Genomic DNA, 20,773 nt, shown 5'->3' on the forward strand with positions numbered 1-20,773 from the left:
CATGACCTTGGGTGAGCATATACCCAAATGAGAAATCGACTTGTGCTGTTTGTTTTGTTGGTGTTATTTGTTACTGCGGCGTAACATACCCTAACCTGACTGGTGCATTCCCACGTGGGTGATAAGCACCAGGAGCTTATGAGCTAGGACTGTTTCGTGCTCTGCTGTACCCTTAGTGATTAACAAGTGTCAGGCACACGGATGGTGCATATTAAATGTTTATACTTTATAAAACCCTTGGATCTCTCACGCTGTGCTCATCAATAAATGATCAGACCCATTCTTGGAAAACTACAGATCGTCCCACTCCATGAGTTTGCCCCCTGAAGCTTCAGTTAGCCTTGAGTGCTATGACACGCTTCATATTGAACCAAAACACCCCTCTGTTTTATGTTTATATTTTCTCTGGCCTCTACAGGTGTTCACTTCCCATCTACACCCCACTCCACTTCAAAGCCCTCATTTTACTTGAAGCCAGCCCTTCAAGTCTTTTCTTATTTTACCAGCAGATTTTCAACATGAAAACTTCCCTTATATCTTTGGATTTAGATTAGATTCACATGACAGAAAGCCAGGTGATGCTTGTTCTTTCTACATCAAAAAAAATATATATATATATTACAGAGAAATTGAAGTCTTTTAAAGGTGAGCTTCATATCAAAAGAATCTGTCCAGTTGACTTTTGTGGGGTGTCTTCCCACACAGAGCCCAAGGAAGAAAGACGATTAATAAACACTTCTGATTTAGGGAGAAGAATTCTAGGTTAAATCATACCGTCTGCATGTTGGGTGAAGAGGGGTGAAATTAAAATAGATTTCCTGTCTATCCTCTCAGGTATCACCTCCTGTAACCTCCCAAGATGTATAAAATATCACACGTGCAGGAAACTCATAATCTTTGTAGCTGCTGGAAAAAAAAAAAAAGTAGCTGGAGCGTTCAGTTGTGTGTCGGCAGGTTGTGCCGTGATTATTCATCTCCCAGACCTACTTCCCTTTTGGACTTTTGAAGACATTTTCAGACTGTAAGGATCTCCAGACTGGGGTGTGTCTGCCTGCCACGAAGCCAAGCCATTCAAGGGGTACACAGACATCAGTAGTTTGAAGAGAATCGTTTTCCGGATCCTCTACTTGGGCGGATTTCTTTCCTAAAGTTGATCTGCCAGGAAAGGACCTGTCGAGGCAGTCAGCTTCACATTTGGTCTACTCCCCCACCTAGGATCTCTCTATGGTCCATTTCCCTGGGATGTCAAAGCCGACGGGCTGACAACCTGTCGACAAGTTAGTGACGCTGGTGTCTTTGGGAAATCCCATGACTCTGACGACTAGAGAACACGCCCCTTTGTGAACCACATCACTGATTCTTTGCTTTCAACGAAGAAGAAAGGGGAACCTCAACAAACTGTCAGGTTTCCAAACATCCCTTTTGGTGATGGACCACAAGGTGAGTTTTCTCCTACAAGGAGTTGAAGGAAGTGAGTGATGTTGCTGTAACGAAGTGCCCGGGACCACGTCTGTGACACTGAGATGCAAGATTGGAGGGGACGCTGACGCTGTCTCATTCTTGTAGTACGTGAAGTGCATCCAGCGGTCCACTGCCAGGTCCTAGCTGGGGAGGGGGGCTCCTGAACTGGAGCATCTGTGATCACTTCACCACGATTGTTACCCCTTCTGTGTTCTTTCTGCATCTCACGGCAGGAACCTGAACCTACGCTTCCCAGAATCCCTCTTCCCCTGCGGTTCTGGGTTAGAGTCCACCAAAGAGAGTCCTGAGGATTTGGAAAGCAGAGAAGAAATAGGCATCATTCTCCAGTGGCTTCACGGGGATTGTTGAGATTCTGAGCAGCCGGAGAGCCAGGGCTGGAAGCCATCGCTTTCATGCAGCAGGCGGCGGAGTTGGTGGGAGGGGCTCCCCAGCACTTGACTTCCGGCTCGCCGGTGGTCCCCGATTCCTCGTATGAAATACTTCCCTCTTGGAGCGACCTAGAGTTGCTTCAGTTTTTCCATCCAGGGGAGACCCTACAGGCAGACTGCATTTCCCCTGGTCCCAGGAAATAAGCTGTGGTCATGCGACTTGCTTTGGCCAGAAGGATGGCCATGACTTCTAGGTGGCAGCATGTATGAGACAGGTGGTCATAGTTCACACTCTTTCTTCCTTCGGTTGTGAAATTCTGAAGCCCCGCACAGTGATGGTTCCTTCAGTCTGATTTCCTGCCTGTCCACATAGGATGTCCAGTCAGAGCTAAAAGGAGGTCTGTTACGTTAAGCAAGTAAGAGTCAAGGTTGTTTGTTACTTTAGCATAAGAGAGGCTCTCCTGACTATACATATAATCCTAATCGTGCTATTAATCAATGCATTTCCGATAATCCTTCACTGTCTTATGTTGAATAATTATCCTTTCAAAGTTATACATACATATTTTTTTCTTAAGTGTATACTTAATGTAATTGTAATGAATCTCAGTCTAGAGTTTTAAACATTCCAGAGATTTATGGGCACAGGGAAAAATAAGTTTGAATTTATATACATATATGTTGCAGGGAAGTATGACAGAGATCAATAAAAGTCTTTCAGACATAAAAATAGCACGCGATAGAATAAACTTCTGTGAGAGAAATAAAGTGGATACGCAAGCTAAAGGAGAAAAAAAAATATAAAATTCAAGTCTGGTACAGCAGAGGAGGTCTGTGTGCTTTTTAAAACAAATAATGGTGGGTATCAAATCATTATGGTATTGAGATTCCAGTGGATACTTTAAAAAGAATGACAGTTTAATTTAAAAATGTCAATAGTTAGAATACACTGAAAATTTCAACCTTTGCTGCTGAGGAGGGAGAGTTTTAAACTTCAACTTTAAAACGTGCCTGGGGAAGCAGAGGTTCGTAGAAATTATTCTAGAGCATTCCCATCCCATGAGATTTTCTGTGATGAGGGTTCTGCTCTATGCCCACCCGAGCTGTCTAACAGAGCAGCCCCTTATCTGAACGTGGCTATTATGTTCTTGAACTGTGGCCATGCCGCTGAGGAGCTGAATTTATTTTATATCATCTTGACAATTTTAAATTTAAGTGACCCAGGGATGTCTTTTCGGACAGAGCACCTTCCGGGTCTCTGTAAGCAAGGCGACTAGGTTCCAGGGCCATCACGTGTAAAATTGCGAAATTATTTCCAGTCACCGCTTTAAAAGAAGGGCAACCTATTCTAGTAGGGTTTGAGCTGATTTCTGTTATGTGGTGTATTGATTTTTCCCTCCAGAAACACAACACAAGGTGCGATTGTGACGTGTGGTTGTAGGTCCAGCCACGGTGCTGTGGGATGTCAGTGGTGGGGGAGGCTGTGTGTGTGTGTGTGTGTGTGTGTGTGTGTGTGTGGTGGGGTACAAGGGGCTTGTGGGAAATCTCTGTACTTTCTGCCCAATACTGCTGAACCCCTAAAACTGCACTAAAAGTTCGTTATTCTTGAAAGTGATCTTTCAACATTGAAGTTTTAAGCAAAGACGTGTTCACTGATTGACTGGATGCCTTCTAGGCAGTTTTTAGTCGGAGAGGATTGTATAGGACCAATTTTACACGTTTTTATTGAGGTATAGCCAGTTTACAATGTTGTGTCCATTTCTGGTGCACAGCACGGTGCTCCAGTCACACACGAACATGTGTACGTTCACTCTCATATTCTCTTTCACTGTACGTTACTACAAGGTATTTGTATAGGAACAATTTTAATTGTCCATCATGTTTGGGTGGAAACTGCATTAATAAAAGCCCGCCCACGATGGCTCTCAGAGAACCCACTGGAACAACCTTGCTGTGGGCTGAATTCCATCCCCGCAAATCCCTACCTCCTGGTACCTGTGAACGCGACTTTGTTTGGAAATAGACCCTTTGCAGATATGATGAACACAGTACGGTGTTGTGCACTGAAAAACGTGTTAGAGAAGATCTCATGCTGAGGGTTACCATATTTTTAAAAAGTAAAACTTAAAATGGGGGGTGGGGAGCGTCCAAACTCAAAATGACTGAAACAAAAATAAAAGCGTGGGGTAACGAGGGATTAGACCACTGGTAACGAACGGGGAATCAGCAGGGATCTTGCTTCAGATACGGTCGTGTCAAAGATCTAGAAACAGCAAACTAAAACCACCAGATCAATCAAACCATCCTTAGGAAGAGTTGATCGTGAGGGTAAGAACGTTCTCAAGCTGGGGGCCTTCACATTCAAACGGACATGAAGCTCCGAGGCAGGACGTCGCAGGATGGCTTATAAGGTGAGAACGAAGACGGTTTAACCTTCACAGCGACTGGTTAGTACAGTGGGGGTTTCCAGACGGCAGGGGTCGGCTGCCCTACATCATTTTTAGGAAGATGACTTCAGGCTCTTTGGTGATCATCAGACGCATTTGTAAGAAACAACCTTAAGTTAACTTTTGCTTACGGGGCGTGAAAGGAGCTGCGTTTAGCGTTGCGGGCATGGCTGAACGGCCCTGTCGGCCTGGGGAGTCTTCAGGCCTGGTCTCCGTCCTGTTTTAGCTGTCGGGTTCCGGGCTCAGGACCGCGGGCCTCTGTCTCCCTCCTCCAGGTTCCCGGGCTCACGTCAGGCCCGGTGCTTTCACAGCACAACAGCTCAGGTCTCAAGCCCTCCCGGGCTCTCCCAGGCCAGGGCACGGGGACCTGGAGGGACGTGTCCTTTCCTTGTTCTTCCTGGATAATTCCTGAGCCCATCAGTCTGACTGGGCCAGACCGCTGTGACCCCGGGGAAGAAGAGTGCTGATTGGCCGAGCGTCGAACCCCCCTGACACACGGACCTCAGGCTCTTCTCCAAGCAAGCGGAGTGCGTCCCTGTAAGGCTGTCACTGTCCTAAAGGACCTTGTGTGCGAAGCAGCCACTTTCAGAGAAGGCTGTTACAGGGGTGCATTTTTTTTTTCTTTTTTCCTGCAAACTGAAAGGCCACCTTTGAAAACGTGTGGACAGAAATGATTCTTATAGAAACAGGCATCCAAACATGCCTGCAAAAAAAGGGGGAGAATGAGAAGGAAGTAGCTCCACCAGATATTAAAACGCCATAAGCGATTGTGTTTAAAACACTTGGGCGCCGGCACATGCGGTGGCGGACAGATCGATAGAAGCAAGTGGAGGGGCCGCAAATAAGGCTCCGAAGAGACGGCCTTAGTGCATATTAAATATGGCGCTTAAATCAGCAGGGACTGGGTGAGTCATTTAATAAACAGTGCTGGTGAAACCCACAGGGGGGAAAAAAATAAAGCGGGGTCTCTCTTTGACTCGCTTCTCATGCTAAAATAAATTCTAGATGGATCAAGGGGTTAATTTCCTTACTCATCAATTTTCTGATCAACAGTAAAAATGAGACCAGCAAAGCAATAGAGAAATAGACAAAGGATGTGAACAGATATTTAGTCACAAAGATTATAAGTGTCTGAAAAAACACTCACACAACATTGTGAACTGACTATAACTCAATAAGATAAAATTTAAAAAAATAAAAGAAAAATAGGAAGCAGATTAAAAAAAAAAACTTAAAAAACCCCCCAAAACTCAGCGCCCCTTAGACTTAATGAAACACGATTTTGATTGATCAGATCCGCGGTGATCAAAGAGACACATGAAGGTGTTCTCGGGGAACGTGCAAATTGTGGGATCTCTTTGAACGGCAGTTTAGCAAGTTGCCTCAGAACTGAACGCTGGGCGTCTCTTTTGACTTGGCCGTTTCTTTCTCCGGAGTTTATAGCACAGACGTGCTTGTGTGTGTTTACAAAGCTGTGAGTGTACAGAAATTCTCTGAAGCACTGATGGTCGTGGCAAAGATGGAAAACTACCAGTGGTCCATCGGGTGGGCCCCTGGCAGTTAGGTTTTGTTCAAATACACCCGCACACTGGAGTGGTACGTGGCTGTAAAGCAAGAATGAGGTGGGTCTACAAAGTCTGTTACAGACGTGTTACAAGACACAGTGTTAACTATATGTATATGTATCTCAGATGCATAAAAATGTATACAGTGTCTTACCACTGGTATCTTTTTTTAAAGATTTACACTTCTAAACGTGTAGACCTCCCAGAAAACGTGCCTAAGCCAGGGAGAAGTGGGGCAGAGACGTCTGCAGTGAGACCAACTTTTCGTGTATCCCTATTGGTAATTCAATATTTACAAACATGCCTGTGATTTTTTTTTTCAATGAAAAAAAGTGAATGAAAAATTAAAAGTCTCTCAAAGAAGGGTCCCTGAAAATATCAGTGCGTGAATCTTAGTTCTGGCTTTGATTTAGAATGTTTTCCTTAATGAAAGAAATGCATTTAAACCATCCCTCTGAAACACGGGCAACCCTGAAGGCTGGGGAAAACTGCAATCCAGTTCAATTCTGTGCGGCCATGAAATTAGAGGGTTGGGGCTCATAGCAGACAGTAAAGTTAGGCCTTACCCCAAACCCGGTGGTGCCCTGGGAGCAGGGGAGGGAGGGAGTGTCCCTGCAGAGGGCCAGCCAGGCTTGCCTCTCTGCAAACACTCACCCTGCTGGCTCTGCTGAGATTATTGTCCTGGTGAAATCTGCAACTTGTAAGACCAGTGTGAACTTTCAGTCTGTGTCTTCTGTCTCCCACGGGAATGCACGGATGAGATTTATTTTGTTTTGTTTTTGCTTTTTTTTTTTTTTTAGAAAAATCAGGACTTTGGTTAGTGAGTATTGTATGGTTGAGATGGAAAGAGGGTGAAAATGAGAGATTAAATAGTCAGTCATAGACATCGAATACAAACTTGTGGGTGCCAAGGGGGTGGGGGGTGGGAAGGAATAGACGGGATTTCAAAATTGTAGAACAGATAAACAAGATTATGCTGTATAGCACAGGGAAATATACACAGGATCTTATGGTAGCTCACAGAGAAAGGAATGTGACAATGAATATATATGTGTTCATGTATAACTGAAAAATTGTGCTCTACACTGGAATTTTACACAACATTGTAAAATGACTATAAATCAATAAAAAAAAAGATAGTCAGGTGTCCAGGTTTCTATGTAACAAGGGAAATAATAATAATAATGATAATAATAATAATAATAATAGATAAAAATGATTTTTTGCCAGGCATGATGGACGTGGCTCACTGTATTTCATTTGTTCTTTGTCATTATGTTCAACAAAGAACAGGACTTTTTCCTCGCACATCTGCTGATTTATCTGATGACCCCATGAGGGGAGATTCAATCACATAAAGGCTGGGGTGTCCCTGTTCTAATCAGGGACATGTGGGCAGTTCAGAGCGTGGTCACTTATTGCTCTGGGGTCAGCGAGGCTAATACTTTGGCTCGTCTTTCCAGAGGTGTGCAGAGTCTTCCACCCTCTCATGCCACCACCCCTCCCGCCAGCTCAGCCCTCATCTGATGGGAGGCTGTGTTGAGGGGCCTTGCTTATATCAAGGCTCTAGTTTCCCAGCTGAGCATCGCTGGTTTGCGTGGGGCCATGCTGATCCCCGTGAACCGTAAGCCGCGGCCTGACGTAATGAGTTGTGGAATATTTCAACTACACCCTTGACTGCTGGGTGGAGGTCCGACTGTTTCCAGTCGGGACGAGGAGAGGAGTGCCCGCCACTCACATGCTAGGCACAGACCAGCTCAAATCTGGGGGACGTCCGTATATGCACCTTGGGGAGGAGACTTTCCTCCCCCTTCTAGGGTCTTCTGGCTGGTCCAAGAATCAAACTGACATGAGACAGATGAACAGGAGAAAATCACACGGAAGTTTAATCACGTGTGGACACGGGGGAGACCCAGGGACACCGAGTAACTTACGGACACGGCGGAAACCCTCACCTTGAACACCACCTGCAGCTAAAGACACAGGGGATGTTGGGGGTGGGGGTTTAGGGCCTCAGAAGGCAGGACGGCAACCGACACGTTCGGTGAACCAGTGTCTCCTGTGCCAGGCAGAGGCCAGGGGACACAGAGTGGCCCCTGACCGCTCAGAGCCCCCCCACACCACACTGCATCCACATCCTTTGCAGGTGTCTCTGGTAACGGCTCTGTTCTGGGCATAGGCCCTCTATGTAAATTTTTTAGGTAGTTAGGGGGAAGGTCAAAGTTTCTTCCCAAGCCTTTTGGGCCTGGGGTTGCTTTCAGCTCGAAATCATCTGCGTTCCAGAGACATTCTGGGGTGGCACGTTGTTTTCCCGAAAGTACACACATTTCCCCTCTGCCTGCCCCCGTGGTTTGGTAGTCAGTTTTACCATTTTGCAGGTGTGTGGGCGACGGAGTAAATTAAATCTTTGTGCGATAGCCACCCACTGGGATCCCTCGGTTACGGCTCCGGAGGTGGCATGATGCTTTTCCGTCCCCCATTGACCCACTGATTCAACTTACCGCGGTCCAGCTCCCGGAAGTTGCAATGCTTCCAGCCCTCAGATGGCTTCGTTTAGCCAGGATAGCGTTCTGAATTTTGGGGAATTTCACATAAAACTGAGAATTGCCAGGCTCCCTCCGATGTGGTGAAGGACTGGGAACAGCAGGCCTGCAAGCAGCGGGGACCGGAGGAGAGGGCAGGCGCCCTGCGGACGAAGCCTGTGCTCGCGGTTTGCGTCATCAAACCCTAGTCCGGTTTGCACTGTCTAATGAATGACACCGTCTCCACTTCCTTTTAATGTTGTTTTTCTTTTTTCTTTTTTTTTTTTAATGGAGGGACTGAGGATTGAACCCAGAACCTCGTGCGCGCTAAGTATGCGCTCTACCACTGAGCTCTACCCTCCCGGGGGCCTTGTAATGGTCAGTGGATCAACCGGTGACCGAAAAGTGCCTGCCTCCCTCCCACCTGGCCAGCAGCGGGTCCTGCGTCCCCGAGGCCACGCCTCCCCCTTCCTCCAATCCTGGCCCCTCCTGCTGAGGGGTCTTGGAGACGCCCCTCCCTGTGTGCTCTCTCACCTGCCCCAGATGGTGGTCCTCCGACGGCTGGGAAGATGCTACACACATTTCTGCGTCCCTTTAGCCCTTGCAGTGCCCCACGATAGCAAGATATCAAAACTGGCTTGACTTGAAGGGACTGGCTTTCATTCCAAATTTAACTTGACCAAGAAAAACGGCAGCGTGAGAACAGATGCCCTCATACTTGTAAAGACAGGAACAGCCCAGCAGGCAGGAGGGGTGTAAGCTCCTTGCTAACATCCCTTTACCTGCATCTTTATAACGTGACCGCTGCCCATCGTGTGTTTCCGTCCAGCGCTCGGGAATTAAAGGTTCCAGTGGGTTCGAGCAATTCCCTTTACCTGGGGTGTGTGCGCCCCAAGGGCTGTGCAAAATGATTCATTGGGATGATGAAAAAAACAGGACTTCTCGACATGCTTATTTGTAATCTCATCATTTTTAATTTATACTTTGTGTCTGTTTTACAGCATTTAATTTATACTTTGTGTCTGTTTTATGTAGAAGCATTATTTTATTTCAATTGTCCAAGTGTAAATTTGATAATTAAATAGACCTATATCAAGGTTGAATGTTAAAAAAGAATAATTTATTGATTTGAGTGCCTGATTTTAAGGACAGTGTTTGGAGCTTGCTGGATCAGGCGCTCTCCTTCCTAGGGCTGGTTCCCCTGAGCACTGCTGCCTTTGGCTGTGTGTACGGGGATGGTCCGAAGGCCACGGCAAAGAGACTTAGCAAAGGACGTTCCAGCAATAGGGAGAGGGGCCCCGCGTCACACGGAGGGGAAAGCGGGACACGATTAACCGAGAGCTGCTGAGAACGTCATCAGCAAGCACGCTACAACGGCTGCTGGCCGGGGCAGGGCCACGATGTAAAGGTGGGGCTGAGAGTGGCTCTTCACATAAATGAGGGCGACGTGTGGTCTTAGTGGGACCCGGCACGCTCGTCAGCCGTTCCTGGTCATTTGGAAAGTAGGAGCCACGGGCGATTGTAAAACGGGGTCCCAGAGCTACTGCGTAGGAGGAAAGAGAGCGTGCTTTCTTCTCGTCTACGGTTAACGGGAGGAAGCGAGTAAGGAGGCGGAGGGATTCGAAACAGCTTTGCTTGGACCCAAAGGGGTTTTGTTGGACTGTGAACTGATGGGGGGTACAGGTTTCCATCAGTTAGTCGGGAAGGGTACCACTAGCCAAATCCACAGCACTGTATGCTGCAGCCTCTGTACCCAGAACGTGAGAGAGGGGATGTGGGGGGCAGAAATGGCAGATGGGCACCACGGTTCTGGTCCAGGTGACTGGCTGTCTCTGGGATGTCCCTGGACGCTGTTCTTGGAACACACACGTGCACACATGTGCATGCTATGTATGTATATGTGTGTATGTATGTGTGTATGTGTGTCTCTGTGTATATATGTGTGTCTGTGTGTATGTGTATGTGTGTGTGTATATGTGTATATGTGTGTATGTGTGTCTCTGTGTGTTTATATGTGTGTGCACATACCTGTGTATATGTCTGTGTAAATATCTGTATGTGTGTATTTGTATGTGTTTGTGTGTGCATGTGTGTTTATGCACACATGTATGTCCATGTATGTTTATATCTGTGTCTGTATATGTGTTGATATCTGTGTGTCCGTATACACATGTGTGTGCCTGTGCATACAAGTCCACGTGTGTATGTGTGTGTGTGCACGTGTACATGTGCATGTGGGGGGGTGTGCACGATAGCACTGTGAGGTTTTAAAAGCTCAGCGCACCCTCGAGCCAGGCGGTGGTTATCTCTTCGGCCGTGGGGCGTGTGCGCTCTGTGGGGGGTACGGCTTTCCCCTGTCACGACGGTAGACGTATTATTAAGTGTAAATACACAACAAATGCCTTGGGAAACAAGCGCTCTGTTTGTGTCTGTGGTGAAGCTGCCAGTGTAACCTGTGTTTATTGCACCACAAGCAGGTCATAAAACTTCCACTAATGAATGTACGTAGCTCAGGTGTCGTAAACAAAGGAAGGAATTAGCATTTGGTTCAGACCCACTGAAGCCAAATTTCACATGTTCGAAGGATGGTCTTAATGGTTCCAAAACGCTGCCGCTTACAGCTCTGAGATTCGTGCTCCAAAATGACCGACCCAGCGCAACCCGTGTTCAGCATAAACCGTAGGTGTGTCGCTGAGAAATAACCCCCCGGGTTCTTGCATGTGTTCATACTTGACGCACAGTCTGCTCAGGGATGTCTCTTGAGCAAGGACCCCTTGTCCAGTTCAGAACATCTCCAACACGCCATGGAACTGTGTCTTCTCCTATGAAAACATTCCGTGTCTACGAAAGACAATTTCCCAGGGCCCGGCACTACATTTCAGAATTTCCCCTTATAAATCATGCTGTAAATCCTAGCTTCACGTAGCTGCACCAGAATTATTAGCAACAGGCACTCCAGGGGTTAAATAAGAACTGTGTTCTTTCCTAAGAACTTAAGAGCGATTCCCTGGCGAAACGTTACCTGAATTCCAAATGCCCTCCTTCTGAATAAAATTTAAGAAAAATATGAGCCCGTTGGATAACAGAAAAGGCCTGTGGACCGACATCACATGTGTAATGAAAAGACTGCCAAATCCAGGTGAATGACCTATTTATTTAAAGCAAATTTGATTCAATAAAATTCCAGTGCACGGTAATTGGGGCCGCCCTTAGAGTTCATCCTAATGGAAGAGCAGCTGTATGTAGCGAATTGAACTGGTGTTTTCAGCATCCCACCTTGCTTGCCTGCAATTGAAATGAGTTCCTGCAAAGGTGGGAATCGCGCCACACGGCACCCGAGTGTCCAGGTCAGACGCCTCCGCCCGATGCACGCAGTTCCCAGTCCGTGAGTGGCTGCACTCCGAGTGTTGGGTTCTGCAGGGGTTATTTACAACTCAGGACATTTTGGGTTTTTTCTTTTCTTTTTTTCTCTAGAAGCAAAGACGCTCACCTTCTAAAAATGGTAGCTTCAGCCCGGAGGGCTACACATAAGTAGCGACTCCTCGTCTCCGTGTGGGCTAGTCAAAGCAGTGTGTGCTTGGAGTCCCCAAGACCAGCCCTGGGAAAACTCGCTAGGAAAACTCACAGGACTCAGCGTGTTGTCATCGTCACGGCTGAGAGATATCACGGCAAAAAGACACAAAGCACATCCAGCAAAGGGAACGGGCACATAGGGTGACGTCTGGGGGAGCCAGGCACCAGCTCCGCTCCCAGGGAGCCATGCAGGATGGATGCCCTGAATTTTTCAGCAACAAGTTGTGATAAGACGTGTGAGCTGTTGGCTGCCGGATCCTTCCCTGAGCCTGGGGGCCTGGAGGTTTTACCGGGGGCAGGTCCCCTAGGCACCCTCCGCCTGGCAGGCACCGAAACTCCAGACCCCTGGAGTGAAAGCAGGCATCTGGCATAAACTATATTGTTCGTACAAAAAAAAATATTAGACTCAGTGAGCCCCACTCTTTTGGGAGTGGGGGGAGCCCTCTTGAAACCCAAGTTCCCAGATGCAGGTCGGGGGCCAGCCCCGCCAGGAGGCGTTTCTAGGGACGGCAGTCTCACACCTGCTGGTCAACTCTTCTGCATAGTAAGTTTTCCAGTTGTTTCTGTGGGAAACAGCGTTCCTAGTGCTGGCAGGCAGGTCCTTTCCTCTCTCAGCCCTGGTCCTAAGAGCATCATTATTTCCTCCCGTCTTGCTTCTACTAGCAGGAGGTGGTCTGGCCTGTCTCCTCTGATGTACGAGTGAGGATTTTGGAGATGGAGACTCAGGGCCCAGCGCCTTGCCTCTGTGTGCGCACGGGTACCACCACCATAAATCTGGGAAGGCTGCCTCTCTCTGTAGCATCTTCCACCTGGTCACCTGTCCAAGGGGCCCATAGGTCCCCTGGCATCCTTGCTTCAAAACCCTTTTTATTTTCCTCAAGGGGCTAAGAAAAGAAAACACAACAGAAAACATGACTTTTCCCAACCGTTTGTACATCTAACCGATTCCAATTTATTGTGTTGTTCTGTTACCCTCGTAGAAGTCCTTTATCACGTTCCATTCCATATATGTTTTCTCACTTGAAATCGCTTAGAGAAAAAGCACGGGTGTACGAGGAAGCCGCTTCAGCTGCGGGTCCGTCGGCCTCCCTCGTCCGGCTGCTCTGACGTCCTGGAGGAGGACCTCTGAGCACGCCCTCGGCCCTTTCCCCGAATGAAGGAAGGAAGGGATGAGTGAACGGAGGACAGGGGTGCTGAGTGAAGTCCGTGGTGGACGCGCACTTGCTTTGGTCAGCCTGCCTCTGTCTGAAGTCTGAGCGGATGTCAGCACCCCTGACAGGTGCTCGCCGCTGCTGGGTCAGCGAGAACATGAGTTGGGTCAGATAAGTGGCTTCAGTACCAGGAGGTTTTACGTGATGCTGAAGACAGCACCGAGCTGCTTCGACCGGCACCGCGGTCAGGAACAGTTTCAAATCCCGGGTCACCTGCTCAGAGGCTGCCTGATCCCCGGGGTGCTCTGCTCTTCCTTGAAAATTAAAATGGCTCTGACCTCCTAGGGCGCGCGTGAGAGTTAATTCAATAAGATAAAACTGGAATGAACTTGGAAGAGGGCCTGGTTTGTGGGAAGAAGTCGAGAAGTGGCAGTGATGGTGATGAGATGGGGGTCACGGTGGTGGCGATGACAGTGACGGCCATGACGTAGTGGTAGATGTCAAGTGGACCTGTCACCTGCCTGCATGTCCGTTTCCTCTGAGCCATCCTATTGCCAGACCTGTCTCAGCCTCCCCGCTTTGAACTTGGCACCTTGCTTGGGAAATTAGATAAAATAATGCAGACATGGTGCCCCTCAGTGCCTGGCAAGGAACAGACATCCCAGGAATGTGCATTGTTATTATTAATCTAGTTTTGCCATTTTAGTGGATTTCCTTTTCCTATTTCGTTTTAACGGTCGAAGGGTATTCAGGTAGTTTTGTTTTTAATGAAAGCCACCCACCAGTGCAGCGTTATTTCTGTATGTAACCAGTGCTCGCCGAGGTCAGTATACTGTTGCCAGCTCCTCTGTTAAAGGAAGGAATCCCTGGGGAAAAAATTAGGACAGATGGGTCGGAAGTTGATTGCAGCTGTGTGGTTAAGTTGTGTTAACCACGAGCTTGCACCTGCCAGGCGACAGTGTGACCCGGAGGCCGCCGTGCTCCCAGGAGCAGCGGGAACCCCGGGGTGCCCAGAGCCGTCTCAGCTGTCCGCTTCCTGTCTCCAACAGGGCCAAGGCCACGAAAGGCATGCGCGTCGCCGGGGTGCGAGCCAGCAGCCCCGCCGCGTGGGAGGTCAAGGAGAGCCCGGCTCACCCCGGCAAGCACGCCCCCACAGCCATCGTGTGTCAGAGGAAGTCGCCCAGCTCGGAGAACAGGTGAGTTCCTCGTGGCCTGCGGCCTCGTCGCGTTCCTCGTGGCGGGGACCTCGTGTTTGCCCGAATCTGCCAAGAACCGCTTTCACCGCGCTTTGTGTTTGGGGTGCGTCGTCTGTGTCATTCGTGCTTCCAGGTGAGACAAATGGGGCCTTCATTTGGAAAAGGGGGGCTATCGTTCACAGCGGGCCGCCTTGAAACCCCAGCGCGGCTCGGCTCAGCCGCGGGGCCGGCTCCGCGCGGCCGGAGCTCACCTGCCAGCGGCGTCGCACTGCAGCGCGGCCTCTCTCCGACCCTCGTGCTCGGGAAAGGCGAGACGCCTGGGCAGCTCTGATAAAAGGGCCCGTTTCGCAAGTGTGAGAAACAAGAGCTTGTCGATGGCCTGGCACGCGAAGGTGCCTTTCCCGTTTGCCACGTGGGTTTAAATACGATGCGTTGATTGCGTTTGCGCGCAGGCCTTTTTCTGGTGGTCCTGTGCGCCAGCTGCTGTGGAATGACAGGGAGCTGTGACCCAGTCTAGACACAAATGAAAAGCGGCCTCTGTGTGCGGGACCCACCGAGCCAGAAACAGCTGCTTCCCGGCTGGGCCGAGACTCTTGCGGACTCGGCGCTTCTTGATTTAGTCCTGTTTCCTGAAAACCTCATTTGTGATGTGAGAGAATTTCTAGCCTGGTCACCAGTTCTTGCCACTTTTAGGCTGGTTGCTTTTTGTTCTTTATGTCACAGGCAATTGAAAAAACAACTTGAGAATAGACTTGTCCCAGGTATGTGAGTAATGTTATTTCTGGAGTCAGCTCTGTTAAGCTTCGTAGCTCAGTGTTTGGAAGATACATCTATTTTCCATCGTGTATTCTGATGCAGAGGTCGTGACTCATATTAGCTGAGGCTGTTACGCTTTTGGGGGTTTATCTACAAAGAGCATTTGACGCCCGCTTTGTGGGGAGACGTGTGGTGGGTCTCCCGCCGTGTTCCTCTGGTTCACGGTGATGCTTCAGGGTTTGGGTCAACAACCCTCAGGCTCTGGCTGATGCTTTTCCTTTTGTGACCACTATCTCAGGATTGTTTTTTTTCTGAGTTGCTTTTAGAGCAAACGAGAGGGGAAAAGAAGAAATCTGTATCCAAGTTCTGCCCCAACCCTAAGTGTTTCTGTCCTAACGGTACACCACACGGAACCCACACAGGTTTCCTGAAAAAACTTCCTAAGTCAGCTCACATCCAGAGATGTCTGGGCCGGTGACCTGCTTTGGGAAATAAGATGCCGCCTCAATGAAGAGTTTCCTTTGTGTTGTGAAGTTAGCAAAAATCAGGAAGGGTAGATACGTAGGCAGATAGGGAGGGAGATAATGATGGGTAGGCAGACAGACAGACAGACAGATAATAGTCTTTACCAAAAACAGGGGTGGGGGTTGGGAGAAAAGATCTCAGCCAAGGTGCCTGTTCCTCCTCTTCTCTTCTTGTCCATTCTGTGAATTAGTAGCAATAGTAGTGGTGGTAGTTTTAGATATGAAATGCAAAGAGATCTGGACCATTTTGAAACATTTTATTACATATACGTACATGTATGTATTATAGATACACATGCAATTCCATTGTGTACATACACCACCTGCTCATCACCCAGTCATCTGTGGGTGAGTGCTCAGGTTGCTTCCGTGTCTTGGCTGCTGTAAAAGGTGCTGCTGTGAACATCGGGGTGCACGTATCTTTTCAAATTGGAGTTTTCTCCAGATTTATGCCCAGGGGTAGGATTGCTGGATCATATGGTAAGTCTGTTTTTAGTTTTTTAAGGAATCTCCATATTGTTTTCCATAATGGTTGCACCAAACTGCATTCCCACCAGCAGGGTAGGAGGGCTCCCTGTTCCCCACACCCTCCCCAGCACTTATTATTTGTAGACTTTTTAATGACGGGCATTCTGATCAGTTTGAGGTGATACATCATTGTATTTTAATTTGCATTTGTCTAATAGTTGGTGACGTTGAGCATCTTTTCATGTGCCTGTCGGCCATCTGGATACCTTCTTTGGAGAGATGTCTATTTACGTCTTCTGCCCATTTTTGGATTGGGTTGTTTGTGTCTTGGTTATTGAGTTGTGTGAGCTGTTTATAGTTTTTTGGAAAGTAAGTCCTTTTGGTCATGTTGTTTGCAAGTATTTTACCCCAGTCTGTGGGTTGTCCTTTCATTTCGTTTATGGTTTCCTTTGCTGTGCAAAAGCTTACACGTTTGATTAGATCTCATTTGTTTATTTTTGCTTTTATTTCTTTTGCCTTGGGAGACCGACCTAAGAAAACATTGCCACAGTTTATGTGGGAGAAGGTTCTGCCTGTGTTCTCTTCTAGGAGATTTATGGTGTCCTGTCTTATATTTAATTCTTTAAGCCATTTTGAGTTTATTTTTGTGTATAGTGTGAGGGAGGGTTCTTTTTTTATTAACTTTTTTTTATTGAGTTATAGTCAGTTTACAATGTGTGTCAAATTCCAGTATAGAGCACAATTTTTCAGTTATAAATGAACACACATACATTCATTGTCACATTTTGTTTTTGCTCTTGGGAGGGTTCTAACTTCATTGATTTACAAGCTGCTGTCCAGTTTTCCCAACACCACTTGCAGAAGAGGCTATCATCTCTCTATTGTATGTTCTTGCCTCCTTTGTCAAAGATTAATTGACCGTACGTCTGTGGGTTTATTTCTGGGAGCTTTATTCTGTTCCATCGACCCATATGTCTCCTTTTGTGCCAACATGGCTCTGTTTTGATGACTGTAGCTCTGTAGTATTGTCTGAAGTTGGGGAGAGTTACGCCTCCAGCTTTGTTCTTTTCCCTCAGGATTGGTTTGGCAATTCTGGGTCTTTTATGGTTCCATATAAATTTTAGGATTTTTTTTTTTCTAGTTCTGTGAGTAATTGGACGGGGATTACATTAAACCTGTACATTGCTTTGGATATTATGGCCATTTTAACTGTATTAATTCATTCAGTCCAAGAGAACGCGTATCTTTCCATTTCTTTAAATCATTTACAGTTTCCTTTATCAATGCTTTATCGTTTCAGCATATAGACCTTTTACTTCCTTGGTCAGGTTCATTCCTAAGTTTTTTTTTGATGCACTTTTAAAAGAGATTTTTTTTTTTACTTTCTTTTTCTGATATTTCATTGTTAGTGTAAAGAAATGCAACATATTTCTTTGCTGAATTCATTTATCAGTTCTAATAGTTTTTCTGGGGAATCTTTAGGGTTTTCTATACGTAATATTTGGTCATCTGCATATAATGACAATTTTACCTCTTCCAGAGAAGGGTAGTTTTTGAGCAGAGGGACTAGGAACTGTGATTTCTCCTGGAGGGAGCTGGGAAGATGGGGGATAAGGCTGAATGTAAATTACTTTTTACTGCGAACCATGTGGGCTATGATTTTTTTTTACTATGTGCATGCATTACCATTTAATAAAATGTGTACAGCTAAAATAGACTTTTTCAGAATATGATATATTCATTTATATGCTCAACTTTTATCCTCACTTCAAAAAAATTTTTTTTACTTCTGTCTTTATGGGATGAAATAAAAGAAAAATTGTCCTCCCCTCTTTGAGCTAGCGCGTAGACTGGGAGGAGATCTATTTCTCCTTTCTTTGAAGGATAATAGGAGGATGTATTATGGAGTGGAAGTTTTAATGTTAGGAGGTTTTGCTTCAAAGCAAAAGCGATTTTGCTTGATACAGTCTTCCCACTCTCTGAATGTTTTTCATTTATTCTTAAAAGTTAGAATCAGATCATCAGAATGCAGAAGAGGCAGTCTTCATTAGCTTGAGAGTCATGGATTTTGTATTGCTAATAATTCACCATGGATCACGAAGAGGCATTAATGACGTTAAGTCACTGTGACAGGTGTAATTCTATGGATTAAAAAGACACTTGTGCTAGTGAGGAACTCAGCAAGAGTGATGAAGATCTCTTATCTAAGTGGAAATACATCCTTCCTTTTTTGAAGAAGTTTGGTTGCTGAAAACCTTATCATCACAGTATTATCATATGAATGTTATCCACAGCTATCACATCTGTTTTGACTAAGCATTGCCAGGAAATACTACAGAACAGAAGCAGAGTAACTAATTATGCTCCGTCCATCAAGTTTCATTTGGTGTTTTCTTAATCTTGCTTGTTATAGCGCACTGTAAGCTTAGATGAATGTGTAACAAAAGCCATGCACTTTTTATTTCTTTCCTCTTCTCTGCAAAGATGAGTGTTTTCCAGAATTTGCTATTTAGATGATTTTAGGTGGTACGTAGAAATGGGGTCACATAAACTGGAATGAGAGAAATTTACATGCTTTCCAGTTCTCCAGCAAGACTTCTGATTAAAGAGAAATTCATCTGTTTTAGGGGCTAATCCGTCTTTTAAAGTCTGTATCCTTTGTTAATAGATTACAGACAAGCAAGAGGACATAGTTAGAATTAACCCATTTTCGTAGTTATCATCTATTTACTCCATATGTTACCTACATTCCATTTATTATAGATAGTTTTGTTACTGTCTAAGCTTGTACTGCTCACTGCAGGACAGATCAGTAAATCCAGAGATGAGTTTTTGGGGCAAGGAATAGTGACTTTATATACTGACATATGACATATGGAAAGCTAGCAGACCAAGAAGATGGAGGACTAGTGTCCCCCCAAAACCATCCTACTTGAGTTAGAGTTCAGGCTTCTTTTATACTAAAAGGGGAGGGGGTGTGGTTGGTGTCAGAATCCTTTGTCCTTGCAGCCGTCCACGTAGGTCAGGTCATGGTGTCCCTGTGAACCTCCAACACGACGCATGTTACTCTCTGTTCTGCAACTTTTTATCACTATATGAATGGGGAAAGTGTTATGCCTTTAAAGGTCAGAGCCTTGAGCATAGGCTGTCCTGTTCCTTCCAGGCTATCGGCAACATTCTTCATTTGTAGCTAAAGCAACACAACACAAAGGCTAAAGTAACAGAAACAGACCCAACGTGGAGTCAGATCTGTTCTTCCCTGTTACTGTATGTTCCATTTTAAAACAAATATAATTTAAATAATAGCATGAGGTGCCAGAAATAAAAAGTCATATTTCAAAACATACACAGATATGGTTACAATGAATGTATATTTGAAGTTAGAATATACTGGCATTGATAAATGCATCTCATACTATATTTGTTAAGATTAGGTTTGATTGTTTAATAAGAGTGAGTTAACAAAATAAAAGTTTATTTCTCTGTCACATACCATAAGCCCTGATGTGGGCAGGCCGTGGCTGGTGTGGAACTCCTCAGTGCTGTCAGGGTTCCGTGCACCTGTCTTTCTTCAGCACTGTGTTAATGCATGGCTTTCACCCTCGTAGATTAAGGTGGCTGCTGAAGTGCCAGTCATCACATCTGAATTGCAGGCTAAAGAAAATTAACAGAAAAGGGTCTTCTCTACAGGCAGCAGTGTGCTTAGCTCAGAATCAGTTTTCTGCTCCATAGACTGACGAGCCGACTGGACGGGTTGGGCAATGAGGAACCTCTGTCTCAGCAATTTATAAAGAATAAATGTTGTGGGATTTCCAATAAGATGATGCAAAGAGCATGGTACCTAACTGCCTCCTTCATTCGACCATGTTTCCAGAAATTTCCACTGAAAATAGGGGTACAAAGACCCACGTTAGCAATGCACTAAAGAAGTCATCACGCACGTGTTAGGAATGTAGAGAAGTGTTTGTGAAAGTGTAGGACTGAGTTGAAGGAGGATGCAAAGTTGTCCAACCTCAGTTCTGCATAAAAAACGAAAAGGACGAGGAATGTGAGTGGAAAAGACCCAGGCATCAAAAAAAAACAAGAAACAAAAAACCAGGACTCTCTTCTGACACCCGCAGCAGGCTGTGGCAGGAGTGGGAATGGATCCATCAACACCAGCAAGATTTCCTCTCTGGACTGGTAACAATAAAAGGCAGGTGCTGGGTGAGGAATGCAGGTACCCAAGCCCACAGAAAACCCACAGACAAATGAAAATGTCACCATAAGAAAGAATTTAGGTGGGGGAACTCTTAAAAATCAAGGACAAAGACAGAATTTCCTGCATGAAATACAGATGGTTTTCAACACTGATCAGTGATCTCAGATTCAAACTAAGCATTGTATCATCAAAGACAGATGAAGCCACAAGAAGCAGCGAACGTGGGAGATGAGAGAGGTGGGGGAAGAGGCGAGACATGCAGTAGCTGCTGGAGTTGCTGCTGGAGCAAATAAAGCCAGTGACGCTGAGTGAAACCTTTAGGAGGAAGAGAGGCTTCAGAACAGAGAATGAAAAAGAAGTGAAAGTAAGATGGAGAAACCTCTGGAACCCATCAAGCAAGAATATGAAGGAAAACATGACCACAGGAACAGGAGGAGATCACATGGTTACCGTAAGGTCCGGCACTGCTGGTTCTGCACCCAAGAGGACTGAAAGCAAATGCTGGCCCAGAGGCCGTGCG

General features: G+C 46.2%; 1 protein-coding gene across 1 annotated transcript in view; it reads left to right on the forward strand.

The window, feature by feature from the left end:
• The window catches only part of TMEM132D (transmembrane protein 132D), a 529,280-nt gene that overhangs the window by 237,483 nt on the left and 271,024 nt on the right, over positions 1 to 20,773 (forward strand). The window contains exon 3 of the mRNA XM_074356215.1: positions 14,158 to 14,304. Coding sequence (XP_074212316.1) covers positions 14,158 to 14,304 — 147 coding nt within the window. The remainder of the gene's footprint in view (positions 1 to 14,157; positions 14,305 to 20,773) is intronic.

The sequence above is a fragment of the Camelus bactrianus genome, chromosome 32, assembly GCF_048773025.1.
Source record: "Camelus bactrianus isolate YW-2024 breed Bactrian camel chromosome 32, ASM4877302v1, whole genome shotgun sequence".
NCBI lineage: Eukaryota > Metazoa > Chordata > Mammalia > Artiodactyla > Camelidae > Camelus > Camelus bactrianus.